General features: G+C 35.7%; 2 protein-coding genes across 2 annotated transcripts in view; both read left to right on the top strand.

Annotated features, from left to right (window-relative positions):
* LOC138304996 (nischarin-like) overlaps nt 1-15,823 on the top strand; it is a 32,028-nt gene extending 16,205 nt beyond the window's left edge. Inside the window, 3 exon segments of the mRNA XM_069245412.1 lie at nt 1,050-1,180; nt 3,826-3,896; nt 9,091-15,823. Of these exon segments, the coding sequence (XP_069101513.1) occupies nt 1,050-1,180; nt 3,826-3,896; nt 9,091-11,665 (2,777 nt within the window). The 3' untranslated portion in view covers nt 11,666-15,823.
* Nucleotides 15,824-16,796: 973 nt separating this feature from the next.
* LOC138336190 (inter-alpha-trypsin inhibitor heavy chain H2-like) overlaps nt 16,797-17,971 on the top strand; it is a 29,524-nt gene continuing 28,349 nt past the window's right edge. The window contains exon 1 of the mRNA XM_069285534.1: nt 16,797-17,570. The gene's annotated coding sequence lies outside the window, so the exon portion shown is untranslated. The remainder of the gene's footprint in view (nt 17,571-17,971) is intronic.

The following is a 17,971-nucleotide window of genomic DNA, read 5'->3' as shown; positions in this document are numbered from 1 at the left end:
TATTCTTGTTCTAATACTAAATTAAATGGTGATGTATAAAATTAATATATATTTCTCCAATAATATTTTGTTGGCTCAGGAAAACTCTGTGAAACACATATAAGTAATGATTCTTTAATTCTCAAAGTATGAAATTATTGAAGTAGTAGAAACATACATGTATACTTTTCCAAGCTGTTTTATTGTTTGTTCATTAGCTCACCTGGCCTGCGAGCTTAGCCATAGGGCTGCGTTTGTCGTCCGTCTGTTTATCTGTTGTCCTTCAACATTATATTTAAACGCTACTAGATATATAGTCATAACATTCTGCATAGATTGTAACCAGATTTTCTCTAGAAACATCCATGAAGGAAGGGAAACATACAGTTTATATCAATCTTAATTTCTGGGGCAGTAGGGGATGGGGCTCAATAGAGAGAATAGAGATACCTGGTAATTCCTTTTAATTGCTACTTATCATAAAATTCTGCATGAATTGTAACCAAACGTCCTTGAGAGAAGGGGAACAGGATTTGTATAATTCCTGGCTCTGCCCCTTGTTAGGCAGTATGGACACTTCCCAATAGGGAAAATATAGCTTTTTCTTTAAAATCTTAGAGGAAATAATTCAATTTTGCTTCTTACGAGCATTTTCATTGGCTTGAAAATTTACTTTATCAGCCCATAAAGGAAAAAATGGCGTTGCCGTTTGTAACGTCGCTTCTGATTGGCTGAGATGACGGTGTAATAATTTCATAGACAAAAGAGTCCTAAAATGAATTTTAAATGTTGAAGAGAGTATCTTTAGTAATTTGAATTATAAGGATTAATTTGAAAAGACTTTTTATGTTATGGAGATATAACACAATATCTTCGCGGTTTATTTAGAGTACACTCAGATTTTTGTGTTATATCTCCATAACATAAATAAAAATCTATAAAAGTTAATCCTTAAATAAACTTTAACTTAAAACATTGCTTGACTTTAAAAGCCAGGTGAGCGATACAGACCCTCTGCGCCTCATGTTTTGGTTATTTCTGCATGCTTAATGTTGTTTTGTGTCACCTAGGAGTTGAGGATAGCCAAGAAGGAAGAAGTCCTTCACAGCGACAGAATTCCTCAGGAGATTTCTCTCCCACCTCCTCCGGGAGCTGGTCACAGAGTCTAGTGTTCCTACAACAGGCGGGCCCTGAAACAAAGGTCTATATACTGATTATTTCTAGAGGTTATTTCACGTATAAATCAAATCGTTTTCCCAGATATTATACATACAATGAAGTTTAGGAGCAGTGCTGTAGAATACTCTCTCCCTCTTTTTAGCCCACCATCATCAGATGGTGGGCTAAAAAGTCCGTCGTCCGTCCGTAAACAATGCTTGTTATCACTATTTCTTAAAAACTGCTACAGGAATTTTGTTCAAACTTCACATGAAGGGTCCCCTTGGTCCATATTTGTGCCATACAGATTTTGAGGCTGATCGGAAAAACAAGATGGCCGCCAGGCAGCCATCTTTGATTTTGGCAGTTGAAGTTTGTTATCGATATTTCTTGAGAACTACTGAAGGGATTTTGTTCAAACTTCACATGGAGGTTACCCTTGGTCCCAAGTTGTGCCATACAGATTTTGAGGCTGATCGGAAAAACAAGATGGCCGCCAGGCAGCCATCTTTGATTTTGGCAGTTGAAGTTTGTTATCGATATTTCTAGAGAACTACTGAAGGGATTTTGTTCAAACTTCACATGGAGGGTACCCTTGGTCCCTAGTTGTGCCATACAGATTTTGCGGCTGATCGGAAAAAACAAGATGGCCGCCAGGCAGCCATCTTTGATTTTGGCAGTTGAAGTTTGTTATCGATATTTCTAGAGAACTACTGAAGGGATTTTGTTCAAACTTCACATGGAGGGTACCCTTGGTCCCTAGTTGTGCCATACAGATTTTGAGGCTGATCGGAAAAACAAAAACATAGATGGCCGACAAGCAGCCATCTTTGATTTTGGCAGTTGAAGTTTTGTTATCGATATTTCTTGAGAACTACTTAAGGAATTTTGTTCAAACTTCACATGGAGGTTACCCTTGGTCCCTAGTTGTGCCATACAGATTTTGAGGCTGATCGGAAAAACAAAATGGCCGCCAGGCAGCCATCTTTGATTTTGGCAGTTGAAGTTTGTTATCGATATTTCTAGAGAACTACTGAAGGGATTTTGTTCAAACTTCACATGGAGGGTACCCTTGGTCCCTAGTTGTGCCATTCAGATTTTGCAGCTGATCGGAAAAACAAGATGGCCGCCTGGCAGCCATCTTTAATTTTGGCAGTTGAAATTTGTTATCAATATTTCTTGAGAACTGCTGAAGGAATTTTGTTCAAACTTCACATGGATGTTACCCTTGGTCCCTATTTGTGCCATACAGATTTTGAGGCTGATAGGAAAAACAAGATGGCCGCCAGGCGGCCATCTTGGATTTTGATAGTTAAGGTTTGATATCCCCATTTCTCAAAAAGTGCTGAAGGGATCTTTCTCAAATTTAATATGTAGGTTCCCCTAGGGCCCTTGATGTGCGAATTGGATTTTTGGACCAATCGGTGAACAAGATAGCCGCCAGGCCGCCATCTTGGATTTCGATAGTTAAAGTTTGTTATGGATATTTCTCAGATAGTACTGAAGGGATCTGTCTCAAATTTCATATGTACGTTCCCCTATGGACCTAGTTGTGCATATTGCATTTTGGGACCGATCGGTTAACAAGATGGCCGCAAGATTTATAGATTAAATCTTAAAATAGTCAATGGTGCTGTTGCCATGGTGCTAACAAACGTCTATCAAATCAATTTTAAACCAGCTAGAAAAAATAATACTTCCATCATACAGTTTAATAGAGGTAAGATAAGCTTTGAAGCTACTGCTATTTTAATGTTTGCTTTGCTTTTGTCATATGTATGTTATTCTATGCTTATTAAGCTGTCATTTTGTTGATTGGTTTGTTTGTGTATCTTAATTTTCTTGATCTAAAGATTTCTATCATGACAAATAAACATTGATTCAGAGCACATCTTTGTCTTACTATTGATCAAAATTAGAACACTAGAGTTGATCAGTATAACAGGTGACAACGTTTACATAAATGATTTGTTAGTTCAAATAATAATGAATTATTTGTATTATACATGAATTTCACCCTCTAGGAAACTCCGACTTCAATGAAATGTTTCATTATACTAATACATTAGATGTTCATATATTTTCAAAAAAGTTAGTTTATAAATCAACAGCATTAAAAAAAGTTAATTAAGGGTCATAAATTGTAACTATACAATTATGATAATTGTGTATATTTGTAATCATTAGTCTTTGAATCATATATGACATGTCTAAGCGAAATAGGCATGCAAATATAGACATAGGCTTGATTTCAAGAATTCTCATATTGTTTGTACAAAAAAGAGTAAGCATCTGATTCTGAAGAATTATTCCAGATTTTGGTAGATGTTGTGGTGCTCTCTCACAATGTTCATTTGTGCTACGAAGTGAACTCATTTGATTACCAAAAAATGAAAACCATTAAGTATGCATTCATGCAAGACTGACATTGTAGTACTAATATATATATTTAAATTTTTTTGAATTTACAAAATTCATGCTAGCTGTAACTTCTGACTTCATAGTTTGATATATGTATTTACCAAGTTAATTTAAAAGGTATGACACAAAGTTTGTATTGTATACAATATTCAGCAAAAACATTTTCTCTGTGTATGATCAAAATATATTTATATGTAAAATTCAAAATTAAGGCAAATTCTTTTAAAATTAACAACCTATAACCTACCTGTGTTTGATGTGCTTCAGGCCCCAGTGGAGACGCCGGGCAACAAGAGTTATGATGAGAGTCTGGGAGCAGACGACACTGTGACATCACAGTAAGATGTTTATATCGTTGGTAAATGTTATCATTGATCCACCTCTCTGCTGCTTCTAGCTTTTGTACTTATACTGTATATGGTGCATGGTTTTATCATAGTCTCTAAAGCTTTGTTTGTTTGCTGTGTGATTTTACATTGTTCTTTCACTCTAGCATCTGTGGTTACACTACTCCAAATGGTTTGATCATGGTGCATGGTTTTATCATGGTGCATGGTTTTATCATGGTGCATGGTTTTATCATAATTAATCTCTGGTTAACTCATCCCAGCTTCTGTAATTACCCTTATTAAATGGTGTATGGTTTTACAATATTATCACAGAATTTTGTATGCTGCGTTTATTCTCCTATCACAGTTTCTTGTCAATCGCGAATATTGCTTGATTCTTTAGTTATTTAATAAAAGTAACAAGCGTTTTTCTTTGGCTAAAAAATCATGTTATGATCTTATTATATAAAAAATAATGTCCTAGTTTTTAATGTTGCCTCTGATTGGCTGACAGATTATTCACTATGGATTTTTGTGTTTTGTCTCCATAGCATAAAAATCTATTTGATCCAAATTGATTATTATTTATTCTTTCATTATTTAATGTTTTTGTAGTTACTAATACTGGATGCATGGTTTTACAGTACATGTGTATCATAAAGCCCAAGATTTGTGAACTTAACTTTACATTTATTTATTTTTGTAGTCAGCTTTTGCTGCATAGCTTTATATCATTTTAAAATCACTACCTTTATACTAAGTACATGGCATGATGATAACGTTTTCCTTGTTGAACATAAATGCATGCTATGGAATGTTTTCAGTGTTATCAATGGGACATTATACAATACTGATTCATACATGCTGTAATGATTTTTCTATTGTTAAAAAAGATATGATTTTCAAATTTGAATTGATGATTTCTATGTAATGATGTTACTCACATTGGTTCTCTCCAATCCTATTCTACTTTGAGATATGGAGGCAGGGAGAGTTAAGACTTAGTCATTTCTATTAGATTAATGAAACCAAATTTACTGTTTATGAAAATGATATGAGCAACAATGTTCCGTATTATATGTTCGATGAACTGGTGTAGAAAAACCAAAATCTCAAGCTAAGGTTATCAGAATTCTGGTGAATGAATGACTTCTGAGCAGGTGATAAGTATAATTACATGTATGTTGAGAAATTTCCTGTATAAATAAACTCAACTCACATAATCTGTAACCTAGATAAAGTATGTTCTGAGTCAAAGGTCAATGAGTATCAGTAAAGAGATCATCTGCATAATTCAATAAAGAGAGGTACATTTGTAGACAGATAAATTGAGTGTTTTGAGATTCTTATTTCCTTGAGGCTGTAACGTGTCCTTTTGTATTTCCTTTAGGCTGTGATGTGTCTTTCTGTGTTTACTTGAGGCTGTGATGTATCTTTCTGTATTTCCTTGAGGCTGTGATGTTTCCTTCTGTATTGCCTTGAGGCTCAGATTGGGCAGTCAGTTCTGATTGCCTTGAGGCTCAGATTGGGCAGTCAGTTCTGATTTGACTGTCTGTATTTCCTAATGACTGCTGATGTGTCCGTCTGTATTGCCATGTGGCTCTGATGTGTCCGTCTATATGTCTTATGGCTCTTTTGTGTCTTTCTGTATTATCTTGTGCCTCTGATGTGTCCTGCTGTATCACCTTGTGACTCGATTGTCTTTCTGTATTATCTTGTGCTTTTGATCTATTGTTCTATATTTTCTTGTAATTTGATGTGGCTTTTTGAATTATCTTGTTTCTTTGATGTGTCTTTCTGTATAATATAGTGACTCTGATGTAGCTTTCTGTATTAGTTTGTAACTCTGATGTGGTTTTCTGTATTATCTTGTGACTCTAATGTGTCTCTCTGTATTACCTTGTGACTCTGATGTGTTTTTCTGTATCATCTTGTGACTCTGATGTGTTTTTCTGTATTATCTTGTGATTCTGGTGTGGCTTCGTGTATTACCTTGTGGATCTGATGTGTCTTTCTGTATGATCTTGTGACTCTGATGTGTCTTTCTGTATCATCTTGTGACTCTGATGTGTTTTTCTGTATCATCTTGTGACTCTGATGTGTTTTTCTGTATAATATAGTGACTCTGATGTAGCTTTCTGTATGATCTTTTGTGACTCTGATGTGTTTTTCTGTATTATCTTGTGATTCTGGTGTGGCTTCGTGTATTACCTTGTGACTCTGATGTGGCTTTCTATGTTATATTGTTACTCTGATGTGGCTTTCTGTATAATTTTGTGACTCTAATGTGTCTCTCTGTATTACCTTGTGACTCTGATGTGTCTCTCTGTATCATCTTTTAACTCTGATGTGGCTTTCTGTATTACCTTGTGACTCTGATGTGTCTTTATGTATGATCTTGTGACTCTGATGTGTCTTTCTGTATTATCTTGTGACTCTGATATGTCTTTCTGTATTACCTTGTGACGCTGATGTGTTTTTCTGTATCATCTTGTGACTCTGATGTGTCTTTCTGTATAATATAGTGACTCTGATGTAGCTTTCTGTATTAATTTGTAACTCTGGTGTGGCTTTCTGTATTAATTTGTAACTCTGGTGTGGCTTTCTGTATTATCTTGTGACTCTAATGTGTCTCTCTGTATTACCTTGTGACTCTGATGTGTCTTTCTGTATGATCTTGTGACTCTGATGTGTCTTTCTGTATGATCTTGTGACTCTGATGTGTCTTTCTGTATTATCTTGTGACTCTGATGTGTCTTTCTGTATTATCTTGTGACTCTGATGTGTCTTTCTGTATTATCTTGTGACTCTGATGTGTCTTTCTGTATTATCTTGTGACTCTGATGTGTCTTTCTGTATTATCTTGTGACTCTGATGTGTCTTTCTGTATTATCTTGTGACTCTGATGTGTCTTTCTGTATTATCTTGTGACTCTGATGTGTCTTTCTGTATGATCTTGTGACTCTGATGTGTCTTTCTGTATTATCTTGTGACTCTGATGTGTTTTTCTGTATCATCTTGTGACTCTGATGTGTTTTTCTGTATCATCTTGTGACTCTGATATGTTTTTCTGTATAATTTTGTGACTCTGATGTGTCTTTCTGTATGATCTTGTGACTCTGATATGTCTTTCTGTATTACCTTGTGACTCTGATGTGTTTTTCTGTATCATCTTGTGACTCTGATGTGTCTTTCTGTTACTATCTTTGTATCTTTCTGTATTATGTGACTCTGATGTGTGTTCTTATTCTTTCTGTATTATTTGTATACTTGTGATGTGCTTTTCTGTATTATCTTGTGACTCTGATGTGTCTTTCTGTATTCTTGTGACTCTGATGTGTCTTTCTGTATGATCTTGTGACTCTGATGTGTCTTTCTGTATGATCTTGTGACTCTGATGTGTCTTTCTGTATATCTTGTGACTCTGATGTGTCTTTCTGTATTATCTTGTGACTCTGATGTGTCTTTCTGTATATCTTGTGACTCTGATGTGTCTTTCTGTATCATCTTGTGACTCTGATGTGTCTTTCTGTATCGTCTTGTGACTCTGATGTGTCTTTCTGTATTATCTTGTGACTCTGATGTGTCTTTCTGTATGATCTTGTGACTCTGATGTGTCTTTCTGTATCATCTTGTGACTCTGATGTGTTTTTCTGTATCATCTTGTGACTCTGATGTGTTTTTCTGTATAATCTTGTGACTCTGATGTGTCTTTCTGTATTATCTTGTGACTCTGATGTGTCTTTCTGTATGATCTTGTGACTCTGATGTGTTTTTCTGTATAATTTTGTGACTCTGATGTGTCTTTCTGTATTATCTTGTGACTCTGATGTGTCTCTCTGTATTACCTTGTGACTCTGATGTGTCTTTCTGTATGATCTTGTGACTCTGATATGTCTTTCTGTATTACCTTGTCACACTGATGTGTCTTTCTGTATTACCTTGTGGCTGTGATGTATCTTTCTGTACGATCTTGTAATTCTGATGTGTCTTCCTGTATTATTTTGTGACTGATGTGGTCAATTCTATGGCCTTCTTACTATGATGTACTTAAGGTTTAAAAAATGTATTTGTTAATTACATTACGTTTTAATTTTTTTATTAGTATATTTCTTGATTTTCTTACTTATTTTTGTACATTCTACTCGTAAAATCGTAACCTATATCATAATATGCCTCTTTTATGTTATCCATTGGTTGTGTAATTTTGGTATGATTAATATGAGGGAGTATATGAGCAATAAAAAGTTGACAAAAGTAGTCCTTGTATAGAATGTAGGCATTGTCCTTATTGATGGATTTTATTTTATATATAGAAACATTATTTGAGAAACTAGATGCTGCGTTTAAAGTCAGTGAATGAAAACAAACAATGGTTTTATATAAATGTTTAGATGTGAAGTTCCAGCGTGTACACAATTTGCAGGTGTGAGAGGTGTTATATACCACATACAGGTGTCACATTCGACCAGTCTCTTCTTAATGACTGGGTTTTATGTCACCAAACAACAATTTCACTTCTTTTAAAAACAAATTTTGACACCTTTGAAGTCCTGTGTTATGTAAAATGACCAAACAACATGACACGTTTTCTCCTGTAGATATAATTGGCTAGGTTATTAATCTATGAGAGAAGATAAGATGTGAGTCTTCAGAATGACAACTTGCATATCACTCTACTGTTATAGACGTGGCATGGGACAACTTACACATACAAATGATTCCAATTATGTAAATATTTTTTCACAAAGAGCGATTTTCATTTATGAGAACATTTCTTTTCCACTTGTGTTATTGATATGTAAATTTTATATGCGTTTCTAATGTGATGTCAACAATCGCTTGAGTGTGTCTGTATTACGATCCTACTCAATATTCCTCTAAGGACAAAATACTATGACTGAAGTTAAAAGCAGCAGAAAGGAAGACAACGATTATAGAGTGAACAATATGTATAACCGAAAGCTAAAGATTAAATTAGCAAAAAATGTTGCAGTTTTTTGGTTCCAAAATAATTTACTTATATGAAATAACTATTTTTATTGAGAATTTTGAATGGATATGAATACTTTAGACCCACCTATGTTTAAGTTATTAAGCAATGTAATAGATAACAACAAATCTTTTATAGCTAAAAGTCACTCTAGAAAAGCTATTCAAATAATAAGTCTTTAATTCGAGATTTTTACTGATATCTTTGCAGAAAATCTAATGCTGAAGGGAAGGAAAGGAGAAAATCTAATGCTGAAGGGAAGGAAAGGAGACGCAGTAGAGGTCATTCCGATGAGAATCTACCTGTCATTACCTTTATAAACATTGCAAAGTTACCCAATCACAGGAATTCTGAGTTTGTGTCCTGGCTTCAGACTCGGCTGTTTGGTTCTGACTTAGAAGACAAGGTAATGGAGCAGATAGTAAATGTGATGTGGTCTAATGTTATCCAGTATTCCAAACAGGAGGTCAGTATTCCCTGTTGTGCTGTGTTAACAGAACGACGCCTCTTCCTTCTTCGTCTCAAACACGGAAGCTGTGGTTTTAGTGGTGTTCCTGATCTGGAAACATTCTATATAATGCCCCTAAATAACGTGCAGCAGGCACTGGCTGGTCCATGCTACTGCTACATCAGACTTGAAGAGTCGTTCGTAGGTCCTAGTGGAACGTTTGTTCTCGAAGCTGCAGATTCTGACGCCGGGAAAGACTTTACAGATGATCTTCAGTCCAGGCTCCATTCATCAGAACTTGGCAGTATTGATATCATCAACTGTTCCCAAAACTCTGATATATCTAAACAAATATTTTCTCAGGAAGATGACGAAGGACTTTGCACTGGACGAGTTGTGGTGTCGGCGGTTGTGTCTGTCAGTGGTACAGAAGAACTTGCTCTATTACTCCTTTCAGAAAACAAAGTATACCTCATCCAGCGTGACTGCTTGTTTTGGCCTCGACCATCATTCATTGATAAGCTTGAAGACATAAAATCCAAACCTCATTTCACGTATTTACAGCAGCATTCCGTGATGACGAATATTAGTGAAATAAAGATAGGCCTCAATGTTCATAGGGTGCATAAACACCGCAGAACCTCGTCTTTTCAGAGTAAGAATCTTCTAGTCCTCTATGAACCATTCGATGTGTCAATGGTTTTTCACGAACTGATAGGTGCAGTAGGCTTCCAAGTGTGTTTTCTTTCACAAAAAGCTAGAGATAGCTTTTTGGATCAGCTTACCATTCTCCGATCAGAACATACTCACAGAATGTCCCCTACTATTCGAGAAGAACCAGAAGGAGGGAACGAGTCCTCCGACAGCTTCGATGCTCCAGCGAATGTTCCTGCAAAGTCGAAGACAAAAGAACAGTTTCCTGGATTAGAATCCTCTGTGGAAGAATCACAAAGTACAGAAGTCGAAGTGAGACATATTCGATCAAAAACAATCGCAAATATGACTTTGAACACAAAGGTCGCACTGTCTCCACATATGTCTATGAAGTTAGATCTGAACTACCTTACACCTGAATTGCAAAGTCAACTCGAATCGTGCATCCGCTCTCACAATATAGTTAAGTCTCTGTCATCAAAATTACTACTTTTAACAGAAATGAAAGGCGAAGAATTAGCCAAGTTCTTTCACAGTGACATTGCCTTGGTCAACTCCGAATCTGAACAGCTACATTATGTACTTTGGGTTGTTGTTGTCCCATATAAGGATCCACGACAGGAGATCATCAGCTGTGTGATGATGAGTTCCAGAGCGATGTACTTCGTATCAGATAGAGTTGTTAAATCACCATTAGTGGAGCGGCAGGCTTGGATGACGCACACCAGGCACAAATCTGACTCCGTAATAGGTCTACAGAGGAAACAAGTCGACCAACATCACAGTTCGGGTATCCTCCATAGTAGTCAGAAAGACAGCACTATTATACGGTGTTACCATGTGTTCCACTACTCTGACCTCCGCCAGGTCAATGTTGGCCTGTTTGACCAGTGTGTCCGATTGACGGGGAACGACTCTAACTCTACGTACACGCTTCTGAGCAGAGATGGGCTTATAACTGAGCAGTTCATGCGACAGCTTACCACCATGCTCACTATATTTTCCTCATCTCCCATGGTAGACAGGAGTCCTGCTGACGTTGAGCAGGATTTCTATCGGGCTTTCAACAAGAGAACTAAGACAACGCTGGAAGGCATGGAATATTTGCATCCTAGCAAGGTTCCATTCATCTATCCGGGCGAAGATACAATGTCCGACCTTTTGTATATAATCACCGATAGACTCAGACTGTCGCTTCTATCTCGAAGAAAAGCAGACATTCTCATGTATATCTTGTGCTATGTTGCCACTTCTGAGACTCAGTGTGGTACGGTGGAGATTATGGAACCGCGCAGTCTTGTCCTGACCAATGATTACCTGTGTCTGATGCACGAGGATGTGGCGAGTTATCCTCTGCCGGAATTCGCCAGGGGACTACCCAATACAGCAAGGTACCACATCACAGACATCCATAAAGTAGATTCCTTGAAGAGAGTGCTGTTCTTCCGCGACAACCCTCAGAAGCTCACACTGATATTCTCTGAAGAAGCCGAGGAAATCGTGGTTGACACTTCTGTTGAACACTTCAGTGCCGATGATAAGTCTGGGGGGAGACAATCGCTACCAGAAGTGGGAATAACTGTCCTTGTTCAATGTGACCGAGACATCAACAAAGTCATGGTTCTCCTCAAGAACCAGTGGAGGGATATTCACGGAGATGAGTTGGAAATACACATTCTCTAATTATGAATTCTCAAAAATACATATATATAATTTAGTCTAAAAGAGAGCAATTTATTAAGCATAAAATTAATAAAATTGTTGTCAAAGATTACTATATAATATAAAACTGCGATGACGTTTTATGAAAACGTTACGTTTGCAGCTTTTAAAATGCTGACACTCAATTTTACCGTGAAAACCTCTAACGGTTCTAACACTTTACGTTCCTAATCAGCTGAAAAAGTGAAAGTCAAACTTTGAAGGTCATAATACTTTCAAATAGTCGAGCTTACCTATGTTCACAGGATTCGTCTACCGAGGAAATCAGTTGCACAACTTGTTTTTGGAATGCAGGCTTGCCCTAGAATACTGATTGTGATGCGATAGAGGCTTTCATTTACGTCGCCTGCGTTTTGAAACGTTACATTGACATGGTACAATGCTAATCACATTCCCTAGGTTATCAAAAGACATATCTTGTGTTCACATTTTATTTCATTCATGTAGCTAATTGAATGTTGGATATTTGCATAATTTGGCACTTTTGCAACATCTGCATGTTGCATTTTGTATAACAATGGTTAATGGGATGACGCTGAATGCACATCGTCAGTAGAGATACCGGGTGTTATAATATGATGTAGGTTGTAATACCAATGTAAAAGTTGAGGTGTCCTATTTATATATTGTGTATAACCAGGTGAAATGCAATGCACTGTTGGGTCGGAATCTAATCTGGACGATAAATTGCTATTTTAGCAGATATCCTTCATCTTTTGTGAAGTATCGGATAAATCAATGTCATTGTTCGATATTGTTATCATATGTGCCGACAAAGAGAAAGATGTTGAAATTGGCTGCGAATTACTCTAAACCTTACTTTAGTAGAATAAGCCGCTCGTTTACTGGGCGGATATTAGAATATGGTTAGCCCACGCATGTAAAGGGCGGACATCAGAATAGATAATTGTTATCATGTTTATTTTATTGGAGATGTATTTATCTAGTCTGCGAATCCATATTAATCAAATGACCAGCACAAAGTATTTGTTTCTTGCCGACATCCATTATCAAATCTTGTTGTAATGTTTAAAACTGCTTCACGGAAAATATTTAGGAACAATTTTTCGTTTTATTATTATATTTAGGTAACGGTCTGACTGACGTTAACCACTAACTCATTGCAATAATCTCGAGCGTCTGAAGTCTATAGTTTCTTAATATAGGCTCATTCGATTTTGTACTTTGATATGATTTTGTTACGTTTGTACGGATTTGTTAAAGGGATAGAGCATCAAAAAGAAGGTTACGCTGGTCTTTGTTCGACTTCATTGGTATTATATAAACATACTTCAAACAGCGCATGTAGAAGGTTATCTTTCATTTTGTTCATAGTCCGATCTAATATTTAGCGCATGTAGAAGGTTATCTTTCATTTTGTTCATAGTCCGATCTAATATTTACTGATTAATCACGTGTATCAACGAATAAACTGCGCCCATTTCTTTTCTCAAATTAAGCAGAATGATTAACCAGACACCACTATAATTTAAGCTCATTGTCTAAGCAGATAAAAGAGTTTCGATCGATCAACAAATTCTCAGGTTTGTCCATTTTACCTTTGAAGTACATTACTGTTTTAAGGACCAAAAGTCGAAAATACCTCCGTACTCTAACTAAGAAAACCCAAACTTATTCTCTTCTGAATTAATCATAAACATGCTCAAGGCTAGACCGATAATGTCTACAATATGTATTGGAAGTCCGTACGTCCAAAGTGTTGAAAAATTACATGAAAAGGGTATTATGAAGTGTAATGAGTGGTTTGCTTTTCCATACATGAATTATCTTTTCATTTTTTAAGTTTCATCTAGATGTATTTTTTCTAATTTTTTTTTCAGTTGACCGCATTTATCTGACTTTAATGTTTAGACCTTTGGATAATTCACCAGTAATCAGTTTGTCAATTGAAAGTAATTTCATTGATGAAATTGTAAAAATAATATCATTATAAATGTGTTGTCTTGTAGATTTCACTAGATACTGTATATAGAAGCTGTACGTATTCAAATTAATCATCATCAAAAGATAATATATAGTTCATAAAATTACACGTGAAACTTCTCTTCACACTTTTTTTATGTGTAATGTATAGAAACCGGTTTTTTTAGTCATTTTACATGCATGTAATGTTGAAGCATAATGTACTAAACCGGTGTCTCGTGTATTAAAAAGTAATTACCTCTTTACTGTTGACTATTATCCAGGAACCTTACAGATCTATAACTTGGTATTCTGTATATGCATTTTACATAATTATCTGTCATTGCGGGTAGGTATCATGTGTTTGTGAGCATAGCGTCATACTTATCAGTGAAAAAAACCGTGATTTTTTGCTTTTAACATGATGACGCCAAAATAGATACCTCCCGTAAGTGAGCTCTTGGGTATCTACATGTACATTTAGTGAGGATACCTCGACCCCACATCAAACTATCAATATGGATATTAAAATTAGGGTAGGTGATAATGTGTGATGAACATTTATTGATACAATCTTTCACATAGATGTTTTAATTAAAAGGGCATTTGATGGATAATAGAAATGTCTGTGCATAAAAAGAAGTACAGGTTAATATAGTTGTATTGGTGTTATTCAATATTTAATAATGATAGTGATGGACATTGTAACTGTCTTAATATAATTAATATAACTTGATTACATTAGAGTCAGTTTCACATCATGCATTTTGCACATTTTAATTATATTATTGCAAAAGTGATATCTCCATTGGATTATGATAATGTGATTTTTGATTGATTTCATACTATATTTTCATGCTTTAATTATAACTTAATATGAATAATTCACGTACCACGTGATACCCGATAACGTTAATGCGGGATTTTGTTTTTATTTGTGATGGAATGACGTCATATGTTGATATCCCGCGCTAACGTCATTTCAGCGGGAAGTTTATAATTACAAATATTTACATTCCATCACCACTGGAGATACTAGTCCCGCACAAACGTTATCGGGTATCACGTGGTACGTAAATTATTCCCAATAACTGCAATAAGGCCAATATCCTGGATACATTCTAATTACATGAGTTAGTAAGAGCTCATGAAAATATGAAAGTTAAATAATTTGTGTAGCAGTACAAGTATATGCTACTCAGTATTCATATGTTTTATCCCAAAATCTGATCTGTTTATAGTCAGAACAGGTTTTGTCTTCACAATTCCATCTTAATCCTTATCTGACCTTGCTGTGAGCCATTAAGGTATTGATTGTGACGTCATGTGTTGGTGAGTCTAACGTCGAGTTTTGTTCATAAAAAATAATGACGTCCTAATCAATGCAAGGTTGGAATGGTCTAGGAAGGCGATACCCAAGACTCTGCCTTTATACGGCGGGGTCTTCAACATTTGAGACAAGATTATTCAGATCAATTGAACTGGAATATTAAAAACCAACGTCAAATTGATTAGAAACTACGAAATCTTAAAACATGTTCATTAGATTATCCAGATTTCATTGCAATTATCTTTGTATCTATTAGAACACAATGACAACCCGATTGAAATATTTCACTGTGTATATTATTTGTGTTAAGTTCCGATTTTGCTGAACCGTGGTCGGCTTTACATGTACCTCTATCTTTGATATTTGTGATAATGTTACGCAGATAATATTTTCAACATATACATAATAATTATTTCTTGGGAATAGAAATCTCGAAACTATGTGAATTTTGAGAATTTTTCAGAAAAATGAATTTTCCGTTCAATTTTGTTTTCACCCACTCATGGAAAAGGGAAAAAAAGTCTGAAGGAATTTTCTGACTTTGGTTCTAGAATTTCACTCATGGCCACGGTTCGAAATAAGCGAGACGAATAATTACTCGTACTTCTTGTGTTTCATTCTCGTTGTTACAAATTGATGTTGGCCTTGGCTGTTACATTGCATTCATTTTCGACTTTGATGAAATGTTTCCCGTTAACGTACGAGATATTTATGAAAGGATGCAGACATTTATTGAAGACATGTTGTGAGTAATCTGTCTGGTGTACAGACGTTAAAGTTCTTTATCATTGTGGTCACTTTATTGACGCAGTCTAGTGCAGTTTGTCGATAAAGGGAGAAATATGAAATAAACACATTTAATTTATCGTAAGACTTGTTGTTTTCCATTAACAATGTGCTTTCATATCACAGCATGCGAGAGAGGAACCTGGCGAGGTATTTATGCTTGTTGTCAGTACAGACTGTATCTCATTAAATGATATTATAGTGAGCTTATATTCCACGTCTCGTTTTGGAACAGGAAGTAATATATTTAGAAGCTTTGAGATGATTAGTTAAAGAAGGCGTTAATTTTAAAAGAAAGAATCTTGTTACATTGAGCAGTTTATTTTTACGTAATTTGCTTTTCGAACAGCATATTGTATCTGGATACTGTCGAAATGCGCGCTGTAGATTTGTTGTTTTATTGTAGAGCATTACCGATGACACCTCATGCTTTGCGTTCGCTGCTGTTTAATAGCGTGATTGAATGATGTAGTCATTGTCCCGGTTAGAAACGAACCTAGGACTTGATAGCGTTAGGATTTTAGTACCCTAAATGAGATGATGTCAGTAACACAAGGTCGTCCTAGTGTTCCCATGTTGGGTGTGCAGGCTCTATCACCTATATCATATGTTACTTTATACTTAATACATTGATCCAACTAGTTGAGGCGATGTGTCAGGGCCATGTCACGTGACCAGTATTTTACCTTTGCCTTCCATTGAGAAAAACTTAAATGTTCATTTGTCGTTCATGTTATACAATACTGAAACTCCATGTGGTACATATATGGGTTCATCTAGGTCAGGTGGCGCGGTCCATCTAGGTCAGGTGGCGCGTCACTTACTATAACAGGTTAATGTGACCTACATTTTACTTTTGACTTCAAATTTGAACAAAACTTGTCTATGCACTCCCTCTAATACCATAAGACACTGGAAACATAACATTATTGAACACACGATATGGGACTTGAAAACGTCGAAATGTCTTGGTGTTTTTCAAAATGCAACGTGGACTTTTCGTCAAGTACTGTATGTCGGACACATTACGGTTTATACTCTTGTAACAGAAAACTTGATACCAAAGGTTACCCTTTAGTTGTAAAACATAATGTGCTGAAACACTTTGGAATTATCAAATATACAAATTTATGGTAAATGTGCGTATAGTTTCAGAGATAGTGTCGAGATATGCATTCAGGATATGCACATTAGAGTATGCAAGCATTTTGCTTACCATAGACTTTTCCCTTTTATATCGTAGGAATTTATCTTCCTTCTAAATGGCCTTGGTATGAAACCATACTTGATCTCTCTAACAAATTATCAACCACTTTATACTGAAACCAAGTCTTTATTATCTCGCCCGATAGGGAGGGGGTGAGGAAATAAATAAAACAATTTTCTGCAATATTCATATTCTACAGCTATGTCTGCGAGGGTGCAAATATTGTACAAGATGTTAATTTAGAGGTTCTATTCGGGAATAAATAGCACGCTGGTATTCGTGAATCACCTGGTGTGGGAAACACATTGTTTGTGTTAGCGACGGAATAAAAAGTACGTTTCCTGGCCCAAACACAAAATCTTGAGGCGATCAGAATCGGCTAATTACCAATACCAATGTGTGTTCTCTACCGGACGTTTTATATAGTGCATCATGATAAGGATGGATTAATATTATTAGACATCATAAGCATTAATTAACTATATTTTATACAGTAAGCCCTGCTAAAGAGACAGCTAGTGGATATATATCTGTCTGGACTTCGTTAGTATTGCATTCTATAAAGTGATCTGACAATGCATTGGATTTTTTAAGTACAAGGTGTGTAAATGCCTTTAAAGGTAAGAGTTTGATTGTTTATCGATTGTTTGAATATAATATCTTTGTTCATGTTAGTTTATTATATGTATACCCCAAAAAAAAAATGCAACGAATCTTGCTTATTAAGGAGGAGGGGGACTGCGTTTACATTAGCTTTTTGTAATGTTAATTATTAGAAACCGTTTCATTATTCCCTTTTGTGAAAGTATAGCTAGACTCATTACTTTGTAATTAGTGTTTAAGAACCAACCATTTAAATGTGAAACACGTCTAATGGCACTTCTTGATAACCCAATCAATCTAATGGTGTCGCCGAAAAAATCATAACACTGCGTCAAAATTCCACATTAGAGCGCGATATAAGTAGTTTTGATAAAACTATAATTTTGAATGGTTTGGTTTAGGAAATAATTGAACAAAA

The sequence above is a fragment of the Argopecten irradians genome, chromosome 12 (genome assembly GCF_041381155.1).
Source record: "Argopecten irradians isolate NY chromosome 12, Ai_NY, whole genome shotgun sequence".
In the NCBI taxonomy this organism is placed as follows: Eukaryota; Metazoa; Mollusca; class Bivalvia; order Pectinida; family Pectinidae; genus Argopecten; species Argopecten irradians.
The sequence above is the reverse complement of the archived record's forward strand: the minus strand, read 5'-3'. Positions and strand labels throughout refer to the sequence as shown.